Genomic DNA, 23,610 nt, shown 5'->3' with positions numbered 1-23,610 from the left:
TAGCATTTTTTGAGAGGAAAATAATATTCCACACAGATATATTAATTCCGCTCTAGAAAAAATAATTCATGGATCAGATTATCCACGTTAAGCAAATCTTTCTTACCACCATCCCAGCTTCCATCCAATTGGTGGAATGCCAGAACTCTTTAATCTATGATTGACAGTTGTGTAGAAGCAGCCTCAGTTAAGTGGACTTGAGTAGTAGTCACCATATTTAATTCCTAGAAGGACACTATCATGGAAAGGGAAGGCCATGAAAGAAGTGGCTGCTTCTATGGTCCCTTTACTATAAGACTGGATCTACACTACCGTATATCCCTAGATCCAATCCCAAATCATCTGCCTTGAACTGAATTATATGAGTCTACACTGCCAGATAATCTGGGATAAGAAAATAATCTGGGATCAGATCTGGCATATAGGGTCGTGTAGATCCAGCCTAAAACATTCAAGGTGTTATGTCAGTTCATTTCTCAAAGATCTGAATCTCAGATCATTTCTTTGAGAAGCATTACAAACTATCACATACTTTCAATCTAGGGTTTTAAAGAAAAAAATCTACTAGTTAATTCTATTTTGGCCTGCTTCTGCCAGATTTGTGTCTTTCTTTGAAGTTTCAGTAATATAAGTGCATCCACCTATTGACCTATCTTTTGAAATAGGAGACATATAGTCATTCTGCCAACTTTTCTGTATCTAAATGAATTAATCCATGTGATGCTGAATATCTAAAAGTAGTTACTGAGGAAAGGTTTGCCTTCTTTTAACTCAAAATGTTAAATGGCCCTACACATTTTCCCCACTTAACCAGGCATTTTTTAGTTTCTAAGGTCTCAATGAAAAGATATATATTTTGCAGTGCTTGAAAATGGAACATTGTTCAGTTATTGAGAAAGTTTCAAGATAAATAATGAGGTAATTTTGGCCTCATTTTAGCACTGCATTACATATCCAGAGTTTTCTTGCTTTGTTAAACATTTTCAGGTGTCAGTTATTGAGCTCTAATCTTGACCTCAATGGTTCATTACATACCCCCTCCTCCTCCACATCAGTCTTTGGCTTACAATCAATTTCCTTTGTGAATTGCAAAGCTTACATTCATGTTATATGCATGAGGGATACCTTTTATATTATTATTACTGATTTTTTACAATGAAGCTAGAAAAAAAGCTCAGAAAGACTGACTTTGGAACAGTACAAAATGACAGGTATTCAGACACTCTCCAATTAGTTCATTATCTTTGCTTGTATGGTCTAACAAGTTTTTTTTAAAATGCAATTACACTCACAAAGAATATCCAGACTTTAGCAACAGCTCCCAAATGGTCATGGTGAACACATAGTCCTTCATATCAAAGCTCCACCTGTTTGGTGGCATGTTGATGAAATGAACAGCTTATACATGGTGACAGGAAAGTCCAACCGTCTCATCTGCTTCTGCCCCCACTACCTTTATTAAATTCCTTCAAAACATTGAATTACTTTGTTCCAAAGGTAAATCAGGAAGGAAACCCCACAAATTAAGAACCTGTCTACGTCAAAAATCATTCTGTTCTACTTGTTTATAGTGAGTTATTCAATTCCAAAATAAGAGCTTAAATTCAAGGAGGTAACTGCAACTTCCTAACAACAGTAAATCTCATCTTCCATCACAGGCAGAAAATATTGTCTTCCCGTTTTAATATGTTCTTTGTTCAAAAGCAAAAATTAGAATTGCTTCAAACTTACTTTGCTGCTTGTCTAAATTTGTAGTTTGGCATATTCTGAAACCCTCAGTGCTTGCATCAGATTATAAAGGAAACTCAAACAATCTCTCCTATTTTTTAACTCACTAAAACATGCATAGAAAGGGAGGGGGTGAGAATGGCAGCATTTTTCAGTTTAACTGGTTTCTATTTTAGCATGAGTTTTTGAGATATAACCTCACTTTTTCATATGCTATATAGAGTGATAGTAAAGCCTCATGTTATACATCATATTTATAGTTGAGGGAATGGGGCCAGATGTACTAAGAACTAGAAAGATGCAAATCATGTCACCTGCCCTGGTGAGGTGATATAGGTCTTTCAGAACTTTACAGTGGGAAATGTGGGAAAACAATAAATCTGCATACCAAAAGTCATTTTCCCGAGGTTCTTCCCCCTGTATTACTATCCATGTTATGTATCCTGTTGTAAGTAAAATTTTATAACGTAATGCATGATGTTTTAAAAATGCAATGTCTGCTGAAAATCCTTTACTGTGTTTAAAAAAAATCCCTAATTCCAGCTTTTGCTGGCCTCTAAATGTGGAAGCAATGAGAGCAGGCACTTAATTACTAAGAATACCACATCCATGACATTACCACTGAAACATGATTCACTTGGGGGTTCTCAACTGGGATAAAACAGAGTGTTGTGACTGCGCCTTCGGGGATTATGGTTGATGGGGATGGAATTCGAAGAGGAAGAAAAAACCCTCGTGATGAGGGTTCACTGGAGGAGTTGCGCAGGAAGCGACTTAGAGAGCTATATGGGGGATCTTCTGAGGAAGATTCAGATGGGGAGATGGATGCTGAGGAACAGGTGGTGGCTGGGGAAGCGGGCACTGAATGGGCACAGCCACCGGAGATGTCTGGGGATTTGGGGTCTATGGATACTTCTGAACCTGGGGTTTCTGCAGGAGATGATCCCAATTGGGATGCTTGGAGAAGGGAGGATGGTTCTTTAAGTGTTCATGGGGCTAAGTGTGGGCAGGATGATTGGGACTCCGACGAATTGCTAGGTACTCCAGATCCACGAGCTCTAGCTGTGTGGAGCTCAGACTCTGAGTAGATTTGGGACACCTGGTGTTTGGGTGTGAGTGTTTGGTCACCCAGGAGGAAGGGGAATAAAATGGGAATGTTTGGCCACTGCACTTTGCGTGTGGCAAGGTGTTGCTGAGGCGCCATTGGGATCTCTGTGTTTCCATGAAGACTGGACTTGGACTTTGATTTGAATCTGCTGTTATCACCTAGCTTGGCTCTCGCTGTGTCTTATCGTGGACCTGTTTTGGATGACTGCACCCTCTTCAGACCTTGGATCGGAATTTGACCTTGCTACTGCCTTCGCCCTGTGATTGATGACTACTATCGGCTTTTGACTCCTGGCTTGCTCTTTGGACACCGCTGTTATCTCCTGACCTGACCTTGGAATCCCGGACGACGTCTTTTCACCATCCTTTTGGAGCCTTCGGCTTTATCCACATTGTGGAAGCAGTCTACTGCATTCTTAGTTTGTTTGTTTGTTTCCTGACCAATTTGGTGTTTTCTTTTGGGAACTGTTCCTTTGAAAACTACAGAGCCAGCTGGCAGGGCTTGGACTCAGAAAGTGCAGTTTGCACTAAGTTTGTTTAGCTTTGTTTTTACCTGCTTGTGTTGCTGAATTATATTTTTGTTTGAACTGCTCTTGAAGCACTGATAGTGAAGTGTTTCAAGGTTTTTTCTGTGTTAACATTACTTTTTGGCTTATCTGCTGAATAAACTCTATTTTTGTTCGCTAATTGGCGTCTGACTCTTGACACAGAGAGAAGGCTGAGTCTGTAGGCTTTTAGAACTTAGTAAGTCTAAAGTAAAACAAACAAACAAAACAAAAAACAACAATACAGTGTTCCCTCACTTATTGTGGGGGTTACGTTCGAGGAGCACCCGCAAAAAGTGAAAATCCGTGAAGTAGGGACACTATATTTGTGTTGTTTACAATCTCACTGATGCTGTCCGACTGTGTTGTTTACAATCTCACAAAGCTGCTTCAGCTTCCTTTTCTCTCCCTTCGGCTTCTTCCTTCCTTAGGTTTCTCCTTAGGAAGGAAGGAAAAAGAGAGAGGAAGGAAGGAAAAATCATAATTTTTATGGTTTATTATATTCTTTTAGTGTTTATTGAAAAACCGCAAAACAGCAAATCCGCAAAAAGTGAACCGCGAAGTAGTGAGGGAACACTGTAGTCAGATTTTAGATCCCAGTGCATACTTTGGTGATTTATAATACACAACCCAAGGCAATAAAGCCTGGACAAAAATAGAAGTACACAAATTAGAAATTATCTACAAAGGTGAGCAACCTCCAGTCACCAATCCACTTTACTTCCACATCAAGCCTCTTGGATCATACATTATCTTTGTCACTATAACATTAACAGCCATTTCTTCCTTTGCTCCATTTTGCACTGACTTACTATATGTGTAGAAAAATAAAAAGGAGATAGAAGAACAGAGCAGGACCACAGAGAAATAACCTGGACGGGCACAGCAAGAAGGAGATAACAATAATATTCCTTTGGTCTCACCCACTTTTGATTTTGGCCACAGTAACTCTGGCACATAAGTCCCACAGCATTATATACAAGAGAATGAAGACCTTGACATGAAAACTCACATAGAAAAACACTCTATGCTTCTTCTTCATTGTGATGTGCCTTAAAGTCACGTCGACTTGTGGTGGCCCTATGGTGAATCTATCATAGGGTTTTCTTGGCAAATTTTCTTCAGAAATGGATGACCATTCCTTCCCTCTGAGGGAGGTTCCAGACAGCACTTTACTGCAAGTGCAATTGAGTTTTTAAAAATATGATTACACTCACATTGAAGTCCATCACCACCACCCAGAAAGTGTGTGCTTTTCGGAGGGGAGGGATGTCCACATGCCCTGCTAGGCTTTTCAGCAGAGCACTGGGTTGTACCAATGATTCGCCCTGGGAGGAGCAATTTTCTGTCTCCTCCCCCCTCCTTGGGGCACATCATTGGTACGGCCCAGGAGAACTCAGGAGAAGGGGAAATGGCTGTGGGGTGAGTTAATTTCCGTTTTTAAAGGCTGTTTAAGGGGTTTTGGAAGGGGGTAGAGGCTGTCTTAGGTTTCTTAGGCTCCATCAGTCCAAGAAACCCGAGACAGAGGTGTAGATGGCACCAGAAGTCATGCTGCACAATCCTCAGTCCCATCTACACAGTGCCCACAGCTGGAAAGACAAGTCTTTCAAGAAGACCCGCTTCTTCCCCAATAACAAATAATCTCAGCACAAAAGAGAGTTTTCCTCCTTTGTGCTGAATGCACTCACTTTTCTGTGGGGTGTCATCTGGTCACCCCACTTAAAGAAGCGGGAGCTCCTGTTTCTATGGAGCTGTCTAGATGTGCCCTGAGGATGAGAGATTATGATTTGCCCAAGGTCACCCAGAGAGTTTCCATTTGAACCCTTATCTCCAGAATCATAGTCCAGTACTCAAACTAGTATACTATGCTGGCTCTCTCTCTACTTTTAGCAGTGAAAATTCAATTGTAACTCCATCAAACACACAGTATGTTCATCTTGTTTTTTTATGGACAAGAATAAGAGTTTCTATGTCTGAAAACTGAAGTAAGGTGGAAATGGCAATAATAAAACAAAAAGCAAAACCTTTCTAATTTCCTACTTTCCAAGTGAAGTGATTGATCAATGCTGAAACACAGTTACGATGAAATACCTTCAGCTAAGCCAGTTAAAACAATGTGTTGAACTGAGTACAGGCAGCCCCCAAGTTAAGAATAAGGTTCTATAGGTTTGTTCTTAAGTTGAATTTGTTTGTGAGTCAAAACAAGTACGGTTTAAATTGTAAAATGCCAAATATATATTTATATATTTATATTAGCTTTGGACAGCATAGGGAATGGTTAAGACTCCCGAGGTATTTGTTTTGCTGTCTGTGCCCTGTTCAGAAGATTTCACATCACTTTTTGTCACTGTGATGATTGGATTTTGAAAAATGTGACTTGTTGTGAACACAAGGATTGGTGAGAAAGTTTCACTTGAGACACCCTTTTCCCATGGTAATTCTTTCAGGAGTGAATTCCTCTACCAAGGGGTAGATTTCTCTCACTTCCTGTTGTGTCAGCTCATTCTTAACTCTGAGTCATTTGTAAGTCAGATGTTCGTAACTTTGGGACCGCCTGTATATGTTTTGTTAGAAACTGCTATGCACACAGTCTATACTGAAAATACAGTACAGAATTGGTACCTCAATCATAAACACATTTATTTGACAATATCTAAATAATATTGATTAAATGGCTTTTTTCATGGACCCTATTACATTTCTCATGGAAACAAACTGAGGTCTATAAAGTCACCACAACCACTCTTAGTATGAGACTTAAGAAATTAACATGCATGACAGTGTCAAACAATCACACTATTGCAGTTGAAGCTTGGAAAGGAAAAAACGAATCTATAACTAGTAACTTTTAAAACATTTTAAAAATACTTTGAACTTATGCTTTATGGCAATTTTTGTATCATTCCTAAAAACCTGTTTTCTCCCTCCCAAAAAGCAAAAGAACTTAATGGAAAAGTATACAGCAGGGCAATAAGTAATGTCACAAGTTAACGTCTTGGTAATGGAGTAGGTTAGTTTTAAAACACTCTAACATATAAAAGAACAATTTATTTTTGGAAAAAGTAGTCTTCCAAGCTGCAAATGCATTTTAAAGGCCTACTTTAGAGGGTTTTTTTTTATGTCTCAGGAAGTTTGTTTTTTTTTTTGCATTGCTTAGATAACCCAACTAGAACACTCAGAGCATGTAGTTAAGCTTCCCAATCTTTATAAGACCTTTATCTCCAAAAGCGTTACAGTAAGAAAAAAGTACTTTTAAGGTATTTTCTGTATTTAGTACATAAAGCTATTTTAAAATGATCTTACAATAAAAAAGATTTGGGATGATGGAAAAAATCAGGTTTTTTAATCATTATGCTAAAGAAGTTAATTTTCTCAAGGAAGGAATACTTACTGTGAAGGTAAGGAAATGTATTAATTATCCATTCATCTGACAATATTCTAGTTTTTGATGACTCAATACATTTCAGCTGATTTGAGGAGTCTCTTGATTCAATCCAACAAATTGTGTTTTTCTTGTATATAAAATCCAGCGTCTGAATTCCATTTCCTCTCACAGAGCCAAGGGTAGATGCTCTAGTTCCATTTAGATATAGTACTTCAATAGTATCAGAGTTTGTAATCAGGAGAACTGGGGTTGTATCATTAGGCTCTAAAAATAAGCAAAAAAAAGATAAGAAGTTTAAAAGATATTTTTTTAAAAAACACCTACAGCCAGGTGAACACATATGCATCCATGCATCCATTTTCTTTCAGCTACACATGATATAAAAGAATACAATTTATTCTTTCCTCTCTGAACATTCTAATTCTTGCGTTGGATGAGTGTTCTTCAGAAATCAGTCACAGATAATTACTGGTAAACACATTTATTCAGCATTACAAACTCTTAACCTCATAAGTATAAAATGTTACACATAACCACAACAAAGGTTTTTCACATCTACTGACAGAGATTCCAACCACTTAAGTGGGGTCAAGGACATTGGAAGTAGAAACGGCTGTACTGTTCTATTATCTGGGTTGAGACCACTAGAGAGAGAAGGATAGTCCATTTTATGGGGGGGGGGGGGGTTGAAGGAGAAAACCATTTCCTTATTTTGCTGGTTATTTGCCCTCCCCCTTCCCATATCATAAACTAGGATTGTTTCCACGATGAGAACATGGGTGAGGAGAATAACAGGAAAACAGAGAGAAATGGTTTTACTCCTTCAACCCACCCTCCACTCACATGGATTATCCTTCTGTCTCTAACACCCCCTAGTGGCCTCCACCCGGATAATGGAACAGTACCGAAAAAGTCTGGAGTCAACAATGTTTAATGATTGACTGTTATACAATATTTTAGTTTCCCAAAGTGTGATTTTTTTTAAAGTACAGGTTTAATATCTAAGACAGAATTTTCTTGACATTTCAACCTGCGCTACAACAGCATTTCTCCCCTGTGGCACAAGTATTAAACAAACACTAAGGGAACTTCACACTCACCAAAAACCCAGAAGGAAATGGGTTAAAATAACCTGCCTCCTCCTGGGTTTCAGTCCACACCCCAACTGAAACCCTGGGCTTTCCCTTGAGGGATGGCATCCAGCCCCCTTCCAGCCCCCTATTTTTCCCATAAAAACTTACCGGAGGGGCCTGCTGGCAGGGAGTGCAGGAGTGAGGAGGGAAATAGCTCCTTCCCCCACATTGTGATGCACTGTTTTTGTGTGACAGAAGTATTGTCCAGAGGAGCCTAGGCTGCCAGCAGGCTGCTTTGGTAGGGTTTTTTTGGGGAGAGGGGAGTGGGGGACTTGAAGGGAGGGGATGGACACCCTCCTGTTCCTTTGCACTCTAGGACCCTGAAGACCCAAGATTTCTGTGGGGATTGTCCCCTGGGACTGCAGAAGTAGTCCCAGGAATCAATCCCCATGGGGCCCAAACCTTGAAAGATCTGGGCCTTAATTTAAGGCCCAGATCTTTCAAGATGTTTAATTAATATGGAGTAAACTGGGAAAACCCAGTTTTCTCCACATTAATTCACTTTTACCTGAGGTGTTGTTTGGACACCTCAGGTATAAACGAGACAGGTCCTGTGTTTTGGGCCTGTCTGGAAAGGGGGGGGGGGGCTAAATCCAAAATTGGTTCTACCTTGGGCATGCTGAAATGAATGAATCAGTCCCCACTAAAGAGGGATTGGTGGTAATTCTATATGGATTTCCAGCACATGATAATGACATATGCATAATCATGAATCAAAATCAGAATATGTTACAAGGGAGACCTTCTTTGCTTGGATTTCCCCCTCAAACTGATGAAAGATGGCTATAGCCTCTCTGATCCTAGCGTGACCTTCTGATTCAACATGGAAGGCAGAGGGAATCAAAAGCTGCAAAAAGCTTGAATCTTCCTTTCTTCAACCTCTTCCTTTCCTTCCCAATATTACAAGGGATGGTATTAGGGAGTTCAACAGAGATTCTAGAAGGCCATTGCTCTTTAATCTCAATGGGGGAGCCAAAACAGTATTGGGGTAATCTACAGCCTCCTTGATCCTTATTCATGTCCCTCTGCCTTCCATCATCAGATTTTTTGGGAAAGAAGGGTATAAAGGGTATGACCTTCTTCAATCTTCTCTTGGTGTTTCCTGACACCTCAGACTAGCATCCCCCACCCCACTCCCTACCCTGTAGCAAAACTTTTGAAAGCTATAATTTTTCAATACATCTAGCAATGCAGAGAAAATTAATTAAATTATTCATTCTTCTCTAAAGTAACACAGAATTTAAAACAGCACATCTCTACCACTGGAGTTGGTCAGAGATGTCTAATATCTAATCAAGGATACTAGCATTAGTTCCACTGTGAGAATAGATTCTAATAAGACACAAACAGTCAGATCTGGTCATGGTGGTACATGATGCCTTGGTTACATTCCATTGTAATGTGCTCTTGATGGGGCTTTCTTTGAATGCCCAGAAAATTCAGTCAGGTCTGTCTACAAGAAGCACACAACTACCCCATAGCAAAAACTCCATTGGCTGCCAGCTCAGTTCTGTGCACAATTCAAAGTGGTGGTTTTGACCTATAAAGCCTTGTATGGCCTGAGTCAAGGTTATTTCAATAACTGAAACTGTTTTTATGAGACCTCTGAGGTAAAAACATTTCTCTGCCATCAGGCATTCATAACCTTTGAAAGACACTATGACTGGGATTTTAAAGTTGGCATAAAGTTTTTATACATTTTAATATTTACAATGTTTAATGGTTTTAAAATTCAATTGTTTTTAAAATTCATATTTATATTTTAACATCTCAACATTGTATTAGATTTATTGCTAGCTGCCTTGAATCCCTATATTGGGAGAAAGGCAAGACTAGGAGACAGGCAAGATAAAAATAAAGTAAATAATAATCGTAACACACTAACCTTCCTAAGGTTGACTAACTTAAATATTCCAAACAACAAATATAGCATTCAAATTAGTGAACAGCTAAAATGAACAAAAACAAAATGGGTTCAAGAAACCTTTTCATATAATGATACAGAGATCTAATAGTGCACCTAACAATTTATATATTTATATATTTATTTTAGTCAATGACTAGCATTACATCTAAGAATTAAATATTCCACATTATATATTGGTTGTTGATAGAAGTCCTACAGTTATTATTATATAAGATAAAATATTAGTATTGATTTGCATATGCTTAAAGGTTTTTGCTAAGGGAGAAATTATTTTCACTAAACTAGTGAGTTGTCAATGTAGTCTATTATTTGAACTGACAATTTTCACTGAAAACAAACTGAAGAAAGCAGCACTGTGCCTATGTTCTTCATAAACTGAACCTGAGCTCCCAGGGGAATATCTGCAACACATAAACCTGGAATCCAATGGTAACTCACATCATCATTAGTGTCCTTGTCAGTTACATGTTGACATATAATCTATATGTGTTAACACACATTGGTCCTGGAGTTATCTGGCAAGCTGCCATTCTCCTTAGGAACTAAATTTCAAACAAGTAAGACTGACAATGTCCCAGACTAGAACAGATCAGCAGTGAGAATTCCCTGTAGATATCCTCATTTCTCATTTAAAAACCCTTAGACTTTTAAAAAATAATTCCCTCTTTTTGGCATCAATTAGTGATAAGTATTCTTGAATTTCCAAAACAATTATAGAAAGTGGTTTGTGGACACTAGGTGCAAATTTTGAAAATAAACTTTAAGGCATATCTGAGAGTGAATTTGAATAAAACTGACAACTGTATGCAGATATTAAAGTATTAAAATATTATTTCCTGATACATTATTTAATCTTTTCTCTTTTTCAGGCTAACTGGAGGATTATTCTCCTTAATATTATAATATATCATACTTATAATTTGGAATACTCCATTGATTTCATGTTTCTCCTGGCAGATTGGAAATGAAAGTTTGCTACATTTCTTTTTACAAAATTGAAATATGTCACTTAGTTGTTCAAGCAAAACAAAGACCAAGACAATATGCTTGTAAGCCAGGAACTCTTCAAAACTTTGCATGACTAAAATGTATATTTAGTTAAGTGTGCACTAGAATGCATTAGCGTTATGTATCTTTAAAAAATGTACGCAAGGCGAAATGCATAAAAATCACATCAATTTAAATGCAAGAAAGAGGGGCGAGTCTCTGAGACATTTGGAGTGGAGGAAAGCACAATGAAACAAACTGTCTCTGAGGGCTTTGAGCAACCATTTCCAGGATTCTGGTTGGACTGATAAGAACTGAACTCCAGAAACCCTGGAAGACACATTGCCAGAATGAGGAGCTAGTCCTCTGGGGCTGATGCCCCTTTCCCAGTCATAAGGCCAAATAGATAGAAATCAGGACAAGAGTGAAATCTTGAATACATACCCACAGAAAGTCATATCTATTTTAATTAAGAAGAACATCAAAGTGAGCCCTTACCACTTTTTATTCCAACACTTTGCACCTTATCGCTATACCATTCCACTAGAAGTTATAATGCATTGCACCTTGTTAACCTTATTCCTCGCCCTTAGTCTGAAGATTGAAGTATCAACTATACTGCTTCAGGGCATTGAACATGTTGGTTTTTTTAAAAAATTGCTGTTGTTGTATGCTTTTTCTTGATGTATTTATTGCTGTGTTTCATAGAATCATAGATTCTTGGATTTGTTTCTACTGTTGTATTTCTATATTGTTTGGGCATGGTCCCTTTGTAAGCCGCCATGAGTCCCCTTGGGGAGATGGGGTGGGAATATAAGAATAAAGTATTATTATTATTATTATTATTATTATTATTATTATTATTATTATTATTTTATGACACAGCAAACAAGATAGATATGCTGGATTTCATATCACAAAATCAGAAGTCGAACACTTCCCAAGTGTCTAGGACTGTGTGATGTATTTTCGGAGGATGCGTGCAGATCCCAGTAGGGTGGCCTTTTGCAGTTGGCAGATTGTGATTTTGTCTATTATTATTATTATTATTATTATTATTATTATTATTATTATATGCTGTTGGGCTTTAAAGCTCTGGGTTGCATTGGTCAAACTAATGTAAACTTTCCAACTTTTTTCACCAAGTCACTTCTCTCATCCCTCCTTTCCCTCTCAAGCTTTCTCAACCACTAGCCAGCACTGAACAGGAGGTAATATTTATTTATTTATTTATTTATAGCATTTATATTCCGCCCTTCTCACCCCGAAGGGGTGGATCACATTACACATATAGGCAAACATTCAATGCCTTTTAACATAGAACAAAGACAAACAAACATAGGCTTCGAGCGGGCCTCGAACTCATGACCTCCTGGTCAGAGTGATTCATTGCAGTTAATTGCAGCTGGCTTGCTCTCCCGCCTGCGCCACAGCCCAACATGTCCCAGACACATCCTGAATGGCCCAATGGCTTTCCCCATGATACTTAGCAGCTTCCAATAAGTATTGTGACCTTGCCCCATCTTTGGTAAAATTGGGAAACTCTTGAGATGGTTGGAAACTACACAGTATCCTGGGGCTCCAGGGCAGTCTGGATAGTAGGATCAGGTCCAATTTGAGTAGATCCACTGTCCAGACTGGAATATAGCACCATCATTCTTTATCTGCTGTCATTAGCACCTGCATTCATCAGCTGATGATTTGGTGTGTTGTTTCTCTTCTCTTTTCCCATTTCTTTCTCCCTCATGACCAGAAGTTATTTCCTGCTACCCCAGTTCTCCTTATTATATCCGTCATTTAGGAGTCACGTCATTAACTTTTTTTTCTCTCATCTTTCAATTGTAGGCATCTACACAGTGTAGGCTTGGTCATGAAACTCCCTTCTATTAAATATAAGCCAGGTTCCCTACAAGTTAAAGTCTTGCAACAATGAAAGACATTTGGGTTGGTTGGCCAGATATTCAGTCACAACTCAAATAAGTATATTAGTTGGCAAGCTTTGCTTTTTAGACTGAAAGGCACTATTTAGGTATTTTTTTAAAAAAAAATAGAATGAACTAAAAATATTGTTGCATTCCAAAGGATATTGTTTAGAGGCTGAAAGAATATATCTCTTCAGTACTATACTGTGAATTGCACATTATGGAGGACATTTTGCTGGAGAAAACCATAAACTACATGCACTTTAAATGCTTTATTTCATGCTGAGTACTCCTACTGGACATATATAGTTAAAGATATTTGTTAGTTGCAAGTAGTATAAAATGTTTTAAATCAATAGTCCCATTGATTCATTGGATCTATCCTCATAAGGCTAGTGATTCAGGCTGCAATTTTTTACCAGATGATTTCTGTATTTTCTTTCTTCATATATTTTCAATATATTTTGTGTGTGTGTGTGTGTGTGTGTGTGTGTATTCAAATCATACTCTGAGTCTTCTTAAATCCCACTATTGGAATTGAAAATTAACTAATTTTAGTAAGAAAAATATTAATCAGAAGCTCGTATACATGAATGTCTTGATTCCTTGTCCAGTAGCATCCATATACCTTAGGTGTAAATTCTAAAAAAAGAAGACTTCACTTCTTCAGCTCTCATTTACTTTTAGGGGTTTGTATGCACTGGTGAACTATGCCTTTAATAAGCAAAAACATTATGTGTCCTTGCATTCTTGTCCCCATCCCTTGTCCCTTTCTTAGAACAATTTGCTGTGTTTCTCTTCTATCTCCAGTGACCTCTTTTCTTTGTGCGAGCATCCCATTTTCTGTTACTATACATACAGCACACTGTTCTAAATCTTATGCCTTGACACGGTCTCTGATGCAAAGAACCTGAAGCCAAACAACAAACAAAGAAAAACGATTTCAGCATTTTCTCACTATTTTGAACATATCAATGCAAATCTGCTTAGTTGTATTTGCAAACTGCTAAAAAGGGAACCCAACCAAACAACATGTGACAATGTGGCTATAATTAGGCTAAATGAGTTTTAAAACATTCAAATAATGATGCTATAGTTGATGCTTTAATGAGACATGAAATGGCACACCTCTAACCCATGTACAAAAAAGCTCCTAATTATATCCCTCTCTTACTCAAAGAGCAAATAGTTTTCCCCTTGACTAGATGATTAAAGGTGCCTAATCCATGCATATCCTCTTTCAACTTGAACTTTAGATCAATAAACAGTGTCACAGTGCAAAAGAAATGTAGACAATTGCCTATGTTTGGTTCTAATTTATTGATGGTAGGTTCTAATGTTGTTTTTGCAAGTGGGGTTTTGCTGGGATTATTATGTTAATTCTTGTTCATTTATTGAGGAAATGAAAGTTTGCTGTTGTATGTTGAAATCCGCCCTGAGTCCCCCTGAGGAGAAAGGGTGAAATATAAATAAAGTTTTTAATATTTATTATTATTTATTCATTACTTTGCTACCACAAGTTGCAACTCTATTGTGGAAAGAAATCTAATTGTGCCAGAAGAGGTGTTACTTTGCCAAAGGCTATTTTCAAGGGAAACAAATGAAAATGTTGATACATTTTATAATATTTGGACTGTATCCCACATTTCTAATCCATTGAGGGTAGGAAATGTGAAAGAACTCTTCCCACGATGCAGGTGAACTTACAGCCAGCTCCATCAAGATTAATCAGTTAAACATCAGAAACAGTCATAGAAAGGGAGGGGGTAGAAGGTGGTCTGAGATTGTTTTCTGGACTCAGGAACAGGGATATTCCATTTCAAAAGTACAAAAACATGTGGGATAAGAGCTGCCAGAATGGCCCACATTGAATCAAATCTACAATGTGGGCAAATGGGCTGTCCCGTAGGAGGTTCCCACTCCATCATAATGTGGCCATTCAATTATTTTTGAGGTTTTTTTACATTTAAAACTAAGAAATATCAATACTTTATTTTTCTTTGCCTTTAATAATGCAAATCTTGATACCACAAGTGTCAAAGGTCAGACGCCAGCCAGTTAGATAAATGCAGTTTATTTAACAAACAACTCAAAATAGCTCAATAAAGCGTCCAAGGAGCTTATAACACTTAAACTTCAGTGTAAATAAACATTCAAAATGAAGAAAATGACAAAAGAACAAACCGGCATATAATTCGGATTATCCGGAGATATAATCCGGATTAGAACCAAGGTGCTTGAATCAAGTTCAAAATTGCAATGCAGGATCAAAATGGCAAAACAAACAAAGACAAACAATCTCAGAAGCTAAAAACTTCCCCAAAACCCAAGAGTACAGAAAAAAACCCAAAACTCAAAAGAAAGCCCAAACCGGGCTAGAGTGCTTCGCCAGAAACGGCACAAGCAAGCTAAGCTGGAAAATGTTGAAACAATAGCAACAAGTAGCTGCGGAGTTGAAATCCAAGCCAGATGCCAAAGGAGTGAAGCGCCGTAGTGAAGTCAAGCCAGTCCGAAGTCGAGTTTGGAAAACAGCATCAGAGTCGAAGACGAAGCCAGTAGTCAGCAACGGAAGACAACCACGGAGATAAGAATGGCACCAAGCCGAGTTTTGGGAGCGAAGAGATATGCCAAATCGAATTCCAGTCCAAGGTCTAAAGAGGTGAAGTCGTCACAACAGGGTCCACGTCACAGGATAACACAAAAAGCCAAAACGACGGAGGCGAGCAGCAGATCGGTTGCAAAGTCCCAAGCCAGTCTTTGGAGTCAAGTACAGGAAACCCAATGGCGCCCAACAACACCTTGCCACACACAAGGAACAATGCCCCCAAAACCCCTAATTTATTTAGGTTTCCTTGGGCATCCAAACAGCCAACGCCTTAGGATCAGGTGTCCCAAGTTCCTCATCAGAGTCAGAATCGCTCTGCCTAGGCCCAACCCTGTCCACACCTGCGGAATTGCCCTCATTCCTCCAGGCAGACCATGTGGGATCTGCTTCTGAAGAAACCCAAACCTCTCCTGCGTCCTCCGCATCCATGGGCCCAGTTTCCTCCCCAAGATCCTCCGGAGCCCGTGCCCAGTCTATGCCAACTCCTTCCGCCAGCACCAGTACCTCAGCATCCATTTCTACTCCAGGATCCCCTTCTAACTCCCCAAATGAATCCTCATCTGAGGATTCCTCATCTATCTCCCTGACTCTCTTCCTATGTAAATCTTCCGACGAGCCCTCCTCACGAGGATTCTTCCTTCCCCTCCTCATCCTACCATTATCACTAACAGCCTCAGAAGACTCATTCACAACAACAAGAGTTTGATCCTTCGCAATGTCAAAGTAAGACCAATTTTTTTTAAAAAGAGAGAGAGATTATGGAGAATCCACTCAATCTTAAGAATAACACTTAGTAATGGAGAAACCAGCAAATTCAGATTCAATAATGAATAATGGGACATAGTGATTTGCAATGCTACAGAACTAAATGCCATGATTACATGATACCCCCCCCCCACTGCCCACATGGGATAAGGTCCTAAGAATTATTTTATACTATTAAGGACCACAAAAGGCATCTACAAATGAAAGGACTCGCTATTTGGAGAAAAACATAAGAAAATACCTTTAAAATGATATTTCTGGGTGGTAGGGAAGGGCAAATGTAGATTTGAAATCCTAGAACTTTAATAGTGCACAGACAGCATTGTACTTGCAAAGTCAATTTGGACTGGATCTTTTTTTTTGAAAGAGCAGAAGAACATGCACATCAAAGACTGAGTGGAGTAGACAACTTTTGATCAAAGCTGTGCTCTCTTTTCTTTCATTACATTCTCTTTTTCCTATAGATCTGCTATAAGTGAAACATGTAACCTTGCCTGAGCTTTTGCAAGGCAGATTTTTTAGAAGCTAAAAAACTACATTCAACATTGGTAATATTCTTTATTCTTTCACTGACTCCAATGTAGTACAGCTGAAATCCTAGCAAAAAAGAAGAAAGACTTTGAGTCCTCAGCGAAACTGTATTTCATCTTGTTTTTTTCAATGTGGTAACTCAAGATTTTCTCTTTAGCTCAGTACATAAAAATCAGTCTCATTGGGTCCAGCTGGCTAATGAATGATTAACAAGGAGACAGAGTATAGCCTAATTATCAAACAGATTGTGTATATATAGTAACAGGATAGCAGCCAATCATGATAAAAACAAACTCATTAATTAGCCTTTCAGCTGTATTGTAAAGGTAAAGGTAGGTAAAGATTTTTCCCTGACATTAAATCTCATCATGTTCATCTTTGAGGGTTGGTGCCCATCTCCATTTCTAAGCCAAAGAGCAGGCGTTATCCATAGACACTTCCAAGATCATGTGGCTGGCATTACTGGAATATATTCATAACCTGTTAGGATTATGATACCAATATGGTTAGATATTGGTGCAAAGTAGCAAAAAACGCAGAAGACTAGGGGTTTATCTGAACAGAGGTGAGAAAAAGCAAAATAGCCAGCCTCCCTTTCCCTTTAAAGAGTCATGTGCATAAAATAAGCACCAGAGACATCAAAAGTAAAATAGCAAAAATATGTTTACTCACAATCCTGTATGATGATGGTCATACAGGTAAAAACATCTTAGTTCCAAAAGAATACAGTTCAGGATACTACATATCTTTTAACAAAGAGTAACATCAGCATGGCAGGATGAGCATGAAGAGCCAAAGAGAGAGAACAAAAGAGAGTCTCTCCTTTTATGCCCCAAATTCTAAAGGCATATTTCACTTCCTGTAAGTCTCCAGGAAGTACACTCCCATTTCCCACATTTCACCATTTCCCTAAAATGGTGCCATCAACTCTGGAATGCAGCTTTGGCTTCAGGTTACTAAGCAACAAACAAAAACTAACTACATAAACCATCCCACATTGAAAATGCATGCATGATTGCTAGATAACCCAACAGGCATTACTGCATGGAGCATCGTTACCTATTGATTTACTCAAATTTGCATATTTTCGAACTGCTAGGTTGGCAGAAGCTGGGGCTAAGAGCGGGAGCTCCCCATTGGAAGAATCACACTAGTTAGGGAGTATGGCGACAAGTCAAATCAATGTGTTAGGTGAAGGAATGAAATTTCACAGAACACAAGCATGAATAGGAAGGACAACATAATACAGATTTTTACATTGCAAAATCTATAACAGTATGTAAAGCATATATGGTCATATGAATTTGTTTTTAAAGGTCTAGAAAAAAAACTCCTGCATACTTAGTTTCAGACTCTTTGAACTGACTTTCTCCCTCCAAACTATTATTTGTGGCTCGTCTAGTAACCCTATATGTATATTAAGAAGTAGGCAAGGGAATTTAACCTCTAGAAAGTGAGAATAGGGGTGTATCTTGGCAAGGCAGTTATCCTAAAGCTCCTTCTTTGGAGGCTTTTAAGCAGAGGCTGGATGGCCATCGGTTGGGGGTGCTTTGAACGAGATTTCCTGGACTGGATGGGCCATCAGGTCTCTTCCAACTCTATGATTCTATGATTCTATGATTCTAAGGCTGATCTGGATCAGCATCGATGGTAGCTACAGAATCAGTACCTGAGCCAGATCTGGGGCTGCATGGGCAAGCAGCATGAAACTACTTGGGTGCTTTTTATATGCCCCCTGTATCTTGCCCCCCTTAGTGATGCCCACCAGGCACCAAATTGGCAATGGTCACTCCTTTGTGTCTGGAAAGATGCTATCCAACATGCTGAAGAGATGGGGGAGTGGGAAAGAAGAATTGCTCACCCTTATCCCCACTTCCCCTCCAATCTTCTTGGCTCACATGATATTGCCATTCCATGTGATAAGGAGTGTTTGCTGCCACTTTGGTGCCCAGTGGGCACCACTAAGGGAAGTTGGAGGGAGGCAAGGTATGACAATCCATTCTCCGTGGCCTGCCTAAAGTTGAATGGTGTATAATCAGCTGTGCCACTTGCTGACATTGCTGAATAATACAAAGCTCCAGAGTAACCAGCAACTTAGGTAACACAGGTCAAGGCTGCATTGGACAAGCTCCATGCATCATATAATGACCATGAAGTTGGTCCGGCAAACATGCACCATAAACAGCAAGTCAAGAAACACCCTAGGATGGTAATCTAAATCATTTTTTCTTTGTTCCCAGAAACCATCTAAAATCCTTGCAAATGTACTTCCCATTGGAGTGAAACAATGGAATTTGTGTTTATATCTAGGCACTTGCCAATTGTGAATATTTTGTGTTTCTATATAAGGAATGATACTTGCTAACCCCCCTTTCAAATGACATTCTTGAGGACTGACAGGTGGGAAAAGATTGAAATGGATTTTTCTCCTACAAAAGTGTCTTTTCTATTATATTATTGTATTTCAAATCTATTGCTGTACTTTGTGGATCAATATGAAATTTAAACAAGACTGATATTTTGAGCTTATCAATACTTTTAATCATATTCTACTGTAAACATTTCTCTAACACTAGAAACATAGTTTTCCCAATGCTACAGGCATTCTACAGTTTAATACTTCTTTTTAGAGGAACATGAAGTCCATCACTACCCCAATATGTCCGCTTTTGGAATGAAAAGAAAGTATGCCAATTTAAATTTATATTTCATTCACACCATAGGGTTTTGACATCACATTATGACTGATAAGTTACTTGATTTCTTTTACCTTTTTATAGTAAATGTTGACCCTTATCGTTATGGATGCTTATAGGGGGAAATGGAATGCAAAAATCAACAATAACACAGAGTCTGAATATTGAAGGCACTTCCTAGGGACATTCTTTCTTCAGTTTCACTTCGTCAAATCAGGCCTGCTAATTCCCTTAAACACATAGTTTGATATCACTAATGAAAATATGCATTAATTATCCAATAGAGCATGTTATTAATATCATGAAATCAACTCTCATGGGACTGTTTCAGGAACGAGACAGAGTCTTAGGTCTGATATCCAGAGGGAGTTATCTTCTGATGATTTCATTTATTTTGTCTTAAATTATTAGAAACAGTCATTTAGTTGTGCACAGGGGAAAATACCACATGAGATTTAAATGAAGGGTAGAATTGGCAGCTTTACAAACCTTGACTAAGTGGAACTGTCCACTCACGTTAGTAAAACCTTGCTCAAATGGTGTTTGACTAACATAAAACCTTCTTTCAAATTTGTTCATAAAGCAGTTGCTGTGTTGATTTTCCATTGATAAAAAATATTGATGATTCAATTCTGGTTTTCCAGTTATATATAGCTCTAGTATCATTTCTAAATAATTAAAAATATATGTACAGTTTGAAAGCAACTAATTACAATCAGAATAATAACAATCAACTACTTGTATTTTCTTTTAGCAATAATTAAGGCTCAATCAAGATATATTGCAAATGTAACTTAATTAGAAGTAACTTCACTAACATTTTAGCTACTTTGATAGTTATAGGCCCATGAAATAACTAAATGATGGAGGAATATTATGATTCAAACTAATGTATTTTCCATTTGTGGTGTTAATAATCAAGTGCTGGGTGTAAAGAAAAAACAAGTTTTATATCACAGTCTGTAATTTGTAGAAATCACAGGTTTAAAATAAATGAGCAACTATTTTAGTTACTACTGCAAACTATATAAAACCATAAAAAGTGATTGATTACTTTTTTACCCTTGGAATGATAACCATAAATAATTACTTTTTAAAGCATCTGTCTAAGCTCTGCATATTTGCCCAGGGGCAGGTATTACCAACTGTAAAAAAGATAACTAAATAATTGAAAAAAAATAATTGCAGAAGGGAAAAACTATTTCTTCTTACCTCTTTTAATTTTGCAAGACTTTTTGTCTGGCTGGAGAAGATAACCTTCCACACAGCTGCAGATATATGATCCATCTGTATTTTCACACATTTGGCTACATGTCCCATACAGATTACATTCATTCAAATCTGAAGAGAAGAGCAAGATGGTTTAATTGTAAGTAGAATCAAAATAAAAGAGAGATTTCCTTTCAAAGTGCCCTTTTTGTCTAAACATGAAAATGTCTTGGCAAACATAACCACTTCTTGAGTGTCAAGCCAAATACAGCTGAAATCTGCAGAGTTCCATGTCTAAAAGTTGGTTTACAGGCTGAGGAAATTTCAGTAGGCATTAACAAAAAAAAATCTATTTTTATGTTGAGTTTATAAATGGCTCACTGGAGCCAGGAATTATTCTCCTCAAGGTCTTTGCTTTAAGACAGGGATATGCAACTGCCAGTGAATGAAAGGGTCATATAAATTTCCTAAGGAACCCTTCAGACATAAACCTTCCATTTTCATCTACTGTGCACTCCTCAATCCTATACATTTTGAAGCTTCCAAAGGAGCATAACTTTTAATTTTCTCACATCATCCCACCTCTTCTAAATCTATAAAGGTCTATTTCAAAATGATTAAGCAGTTACATCCTAGTTTGAGAAAATGTCAGTACAGACCTGAAACTGATGAGGAGTCACATAAAGATTGGGGTGGGGTGGGGGCTCTACTGGCCGTTTTTTTAGTGGGAAAAAATTAAAACAATAATGTAAAGTGGACATTTAGGAACCCTTGAAACAATGAAAAAAGGAGCATTGGGTGTATGCATGTAGAATATGGAACAACAATGAAACTATAGAAAAGAACTGCTACTCAGTAATATCATTTGTAACCCTAGGTTACGAATGTGTAACCTAGGATTAGGGATCCATACCAATATTGTATTCAGTAAGACTTTGTACAATTTCTATAAGATAACATACCAGCTGGGTAGGGTGAAGGAGGTGTTTTGAGATTCCAATTGTAGTTCAAGGAAGATGTTTCCTACCAATCCTGACAATGTGACAATCAGAAGCAGAATCTCCATCATAATTCCTTATCTCAGCTGCATTTGATCGTGTTCACTGAGTCCTGATTAGCAGCTGAATAGACTTCCTTCACCTAATATGGTGAAGTTTGGAGTGGGGAAGTGGGGAATTTGGTTCAGGAGGCATTACTTTAGGGCCCGACCACACAACCATGTAACCCAGAATATCAAGGCAGAAAATCCCACAATATCTGCTTTGAACTGGGTTATCTGAGTTCAACTGCCATATATTCCAGTTCAAAGCAGATAATGTGGAATTTTATTTAACTGTGTGGAAAGGGCCTTAATTATGAATTAGTAGTTACGTCACCGATGTGGAATATCAGCAATCATTAATGGCAAAATGGTATTTGGAATTTAGGCAAATATACAAAAGCTTGTCTTCAGACTATGGACGCCATAATCTTCCACCCAGCATGAGTATTTACGAGGATTGGAGGAATTATGCTTTAAAATAGAACTTTTCCTATTCCAGTTTGGAATAAAATTAGAACTCTTTTTTCTGCTTCTGCCTGTCCTGCTACAAATTAGTCTACCAATTTTACACATGTCTTCCGTCCCAAAATATGTGTGTTGTTTTAATATACTGTGCAAGCTTTGTAGAGTGATTACTAGGCGCTGCATCTGGCATGCCAAGGTAAAACTTTTTGGCCAGGAATAGAGGACAGCATATTTATAATTGTCATATTCAAAACTCCTAACCCATGATGACCTTATGTCTCCTTTCAACACTCTTACAATGGTACTTTATTTTACTGTTTTGTTGTTTTAAAAAGGTTATCTATTGTAGGTAAAGGTAAAGGTTTCCCCAACGTTAAGTCCAGTCATGTCTGACTCTGGGGGTTGATGCTCATTTCCATTTCTAAGCCGAAGAGCCGGCGCTGTCTGTAGACACCTCCAAGGTTATGTGGCTGGCATGATGGCATGGAACACCATTACCTTCCTGCCAGAGCGGTACCTATTGATCTACTCACATTTGTATGTTTTCAAACTGCTAGGTTGGCAGAAGCTGGGGCTAACAGCGGATGCTCACTCCGCTCCCCGGATTTGAACCTGGGACCTTTCGGTCTGCAAGTTCAGCAGCTCAGCGCTTTAACACACTGAGCCACAGGAGGCTCTATTGTAAGTGTGTAGTAAATACTCATGGCCAATAATTCATTTACCCCAATATTTGGGTAAGGATCTGACTAATCTTCTGAAGAATGAAAAACACAATAAGAAAAACCTCACTTTTAGAACACATACATTTTAACAGTCTATTATGTAGATTACTCCAACTCTAACTTTCTCATAATCTTACATTTATCACATACCTATGACTCAAAAATTCCATTCCTTTCAATTACTAAGATTTCTCCACTTGTTTAAGATTTATTTGTCCTCTTATTGCAGTGCAAAATAAACTTGCAATTGCAAGAATCCAGGAAATTGTGATTTCTAGCTATCTCTTAAAATCCAAATGAGGCCATCCTCTACAATTCACTGAAAGCAAATAAGTTAGCATATGCATTCATGGGATTTATCATTAGTTCAAGTGGTCAACTTCTTGTGGACAACATGATCAACTTCTTGGACTTACCTTGGCAGGTTTTCCCATTGAGGCCCACCTCAAGGCCTTCTGCACAGTAGCAGCTTGTTCCATTTCTGGTTACTGCACATTTGTATTGGCACTGCATTTGTTGACATTTTGGTAGTAACTCTGCAAGAAAAGATATTTGGCATGTGAAATCTCGTTCATTTATATGGTGAAATCTATGAAGTAGTGAGGATGATCTTTGAAACAACATTGACTGTAGAATCATGAACCCTTGCTATCCTTGGTGAGTATGTCCACGGTCTCTGGTGATTTTTGTGTCAACGGGGCAATAAATATATTCCAAGTCTTGGCTGTCTTTAAGGAACTGTCAAAACAATGAAACTATTTAAGAATAGCTCATTTGACTAACACCAGAAGAAGATCCACTGTTTTACTGACGTAAGAGCTGCTTGCCAGTGCTATTGTGT

At 38.2% G+C, this 23,610-nt stretch overlaps 1 protein-coding gene across 5 annotated transcripts in view; it reads right to left on the bottom strand.

Annotated features, from left to right (window-relative positions):
• The window catches only part of lrp1b (LDL receptor related protein 1B), a 1,066,453-nt gene that overhangs the window by 433,176 nt on the left and 609,667 nt on the right, over positions 1-23,610 (bottom strand). For all 5 annotated transcript variants that reach the window (XM_016994954.2, XM_062970961.1, XM_062971003.1 and 2 more), the window contains 3 exons: positions 23,186-23,305; positions 20,544-20,672; positions 6,772-7,029 (listed from right to left, as the gene is read on the bottom strand). In XM_016994954.2, coding sequence (XP_016850443.2) covers positions 6,772-7,029; positions 20,544-20,672; positions 23,186-23,305 — 507 coding nt within the window. The remainder of the gene's footprint in view (positions 1-6,771; positions 7,030-20,543; positions 20,673-23,185; positions 23,306-23,610) is intronic.

The sequence above is a fragment of the Anolis carolinensis genome, chromosome 1 (assembly GCF_035594765.1).
Source record: "Anolis carolinensis isolate JA03-04 chromosome 1, rAnoCar3.1.pri, whole genome shotgun sequence".
Classification (NCBI taxonomy): domain Eukaryota; kingdom Metazoa; phylum Chordata; class Lepidosauria; order Squamata; family Dactyloidae; genus Anolis; species Anolis carolinensis.
The sequence above is the reverse complement of the archived record's forward strand: the minus strand, read 5'-3'. Positions and strand labels throughout refer to the sequence as shown.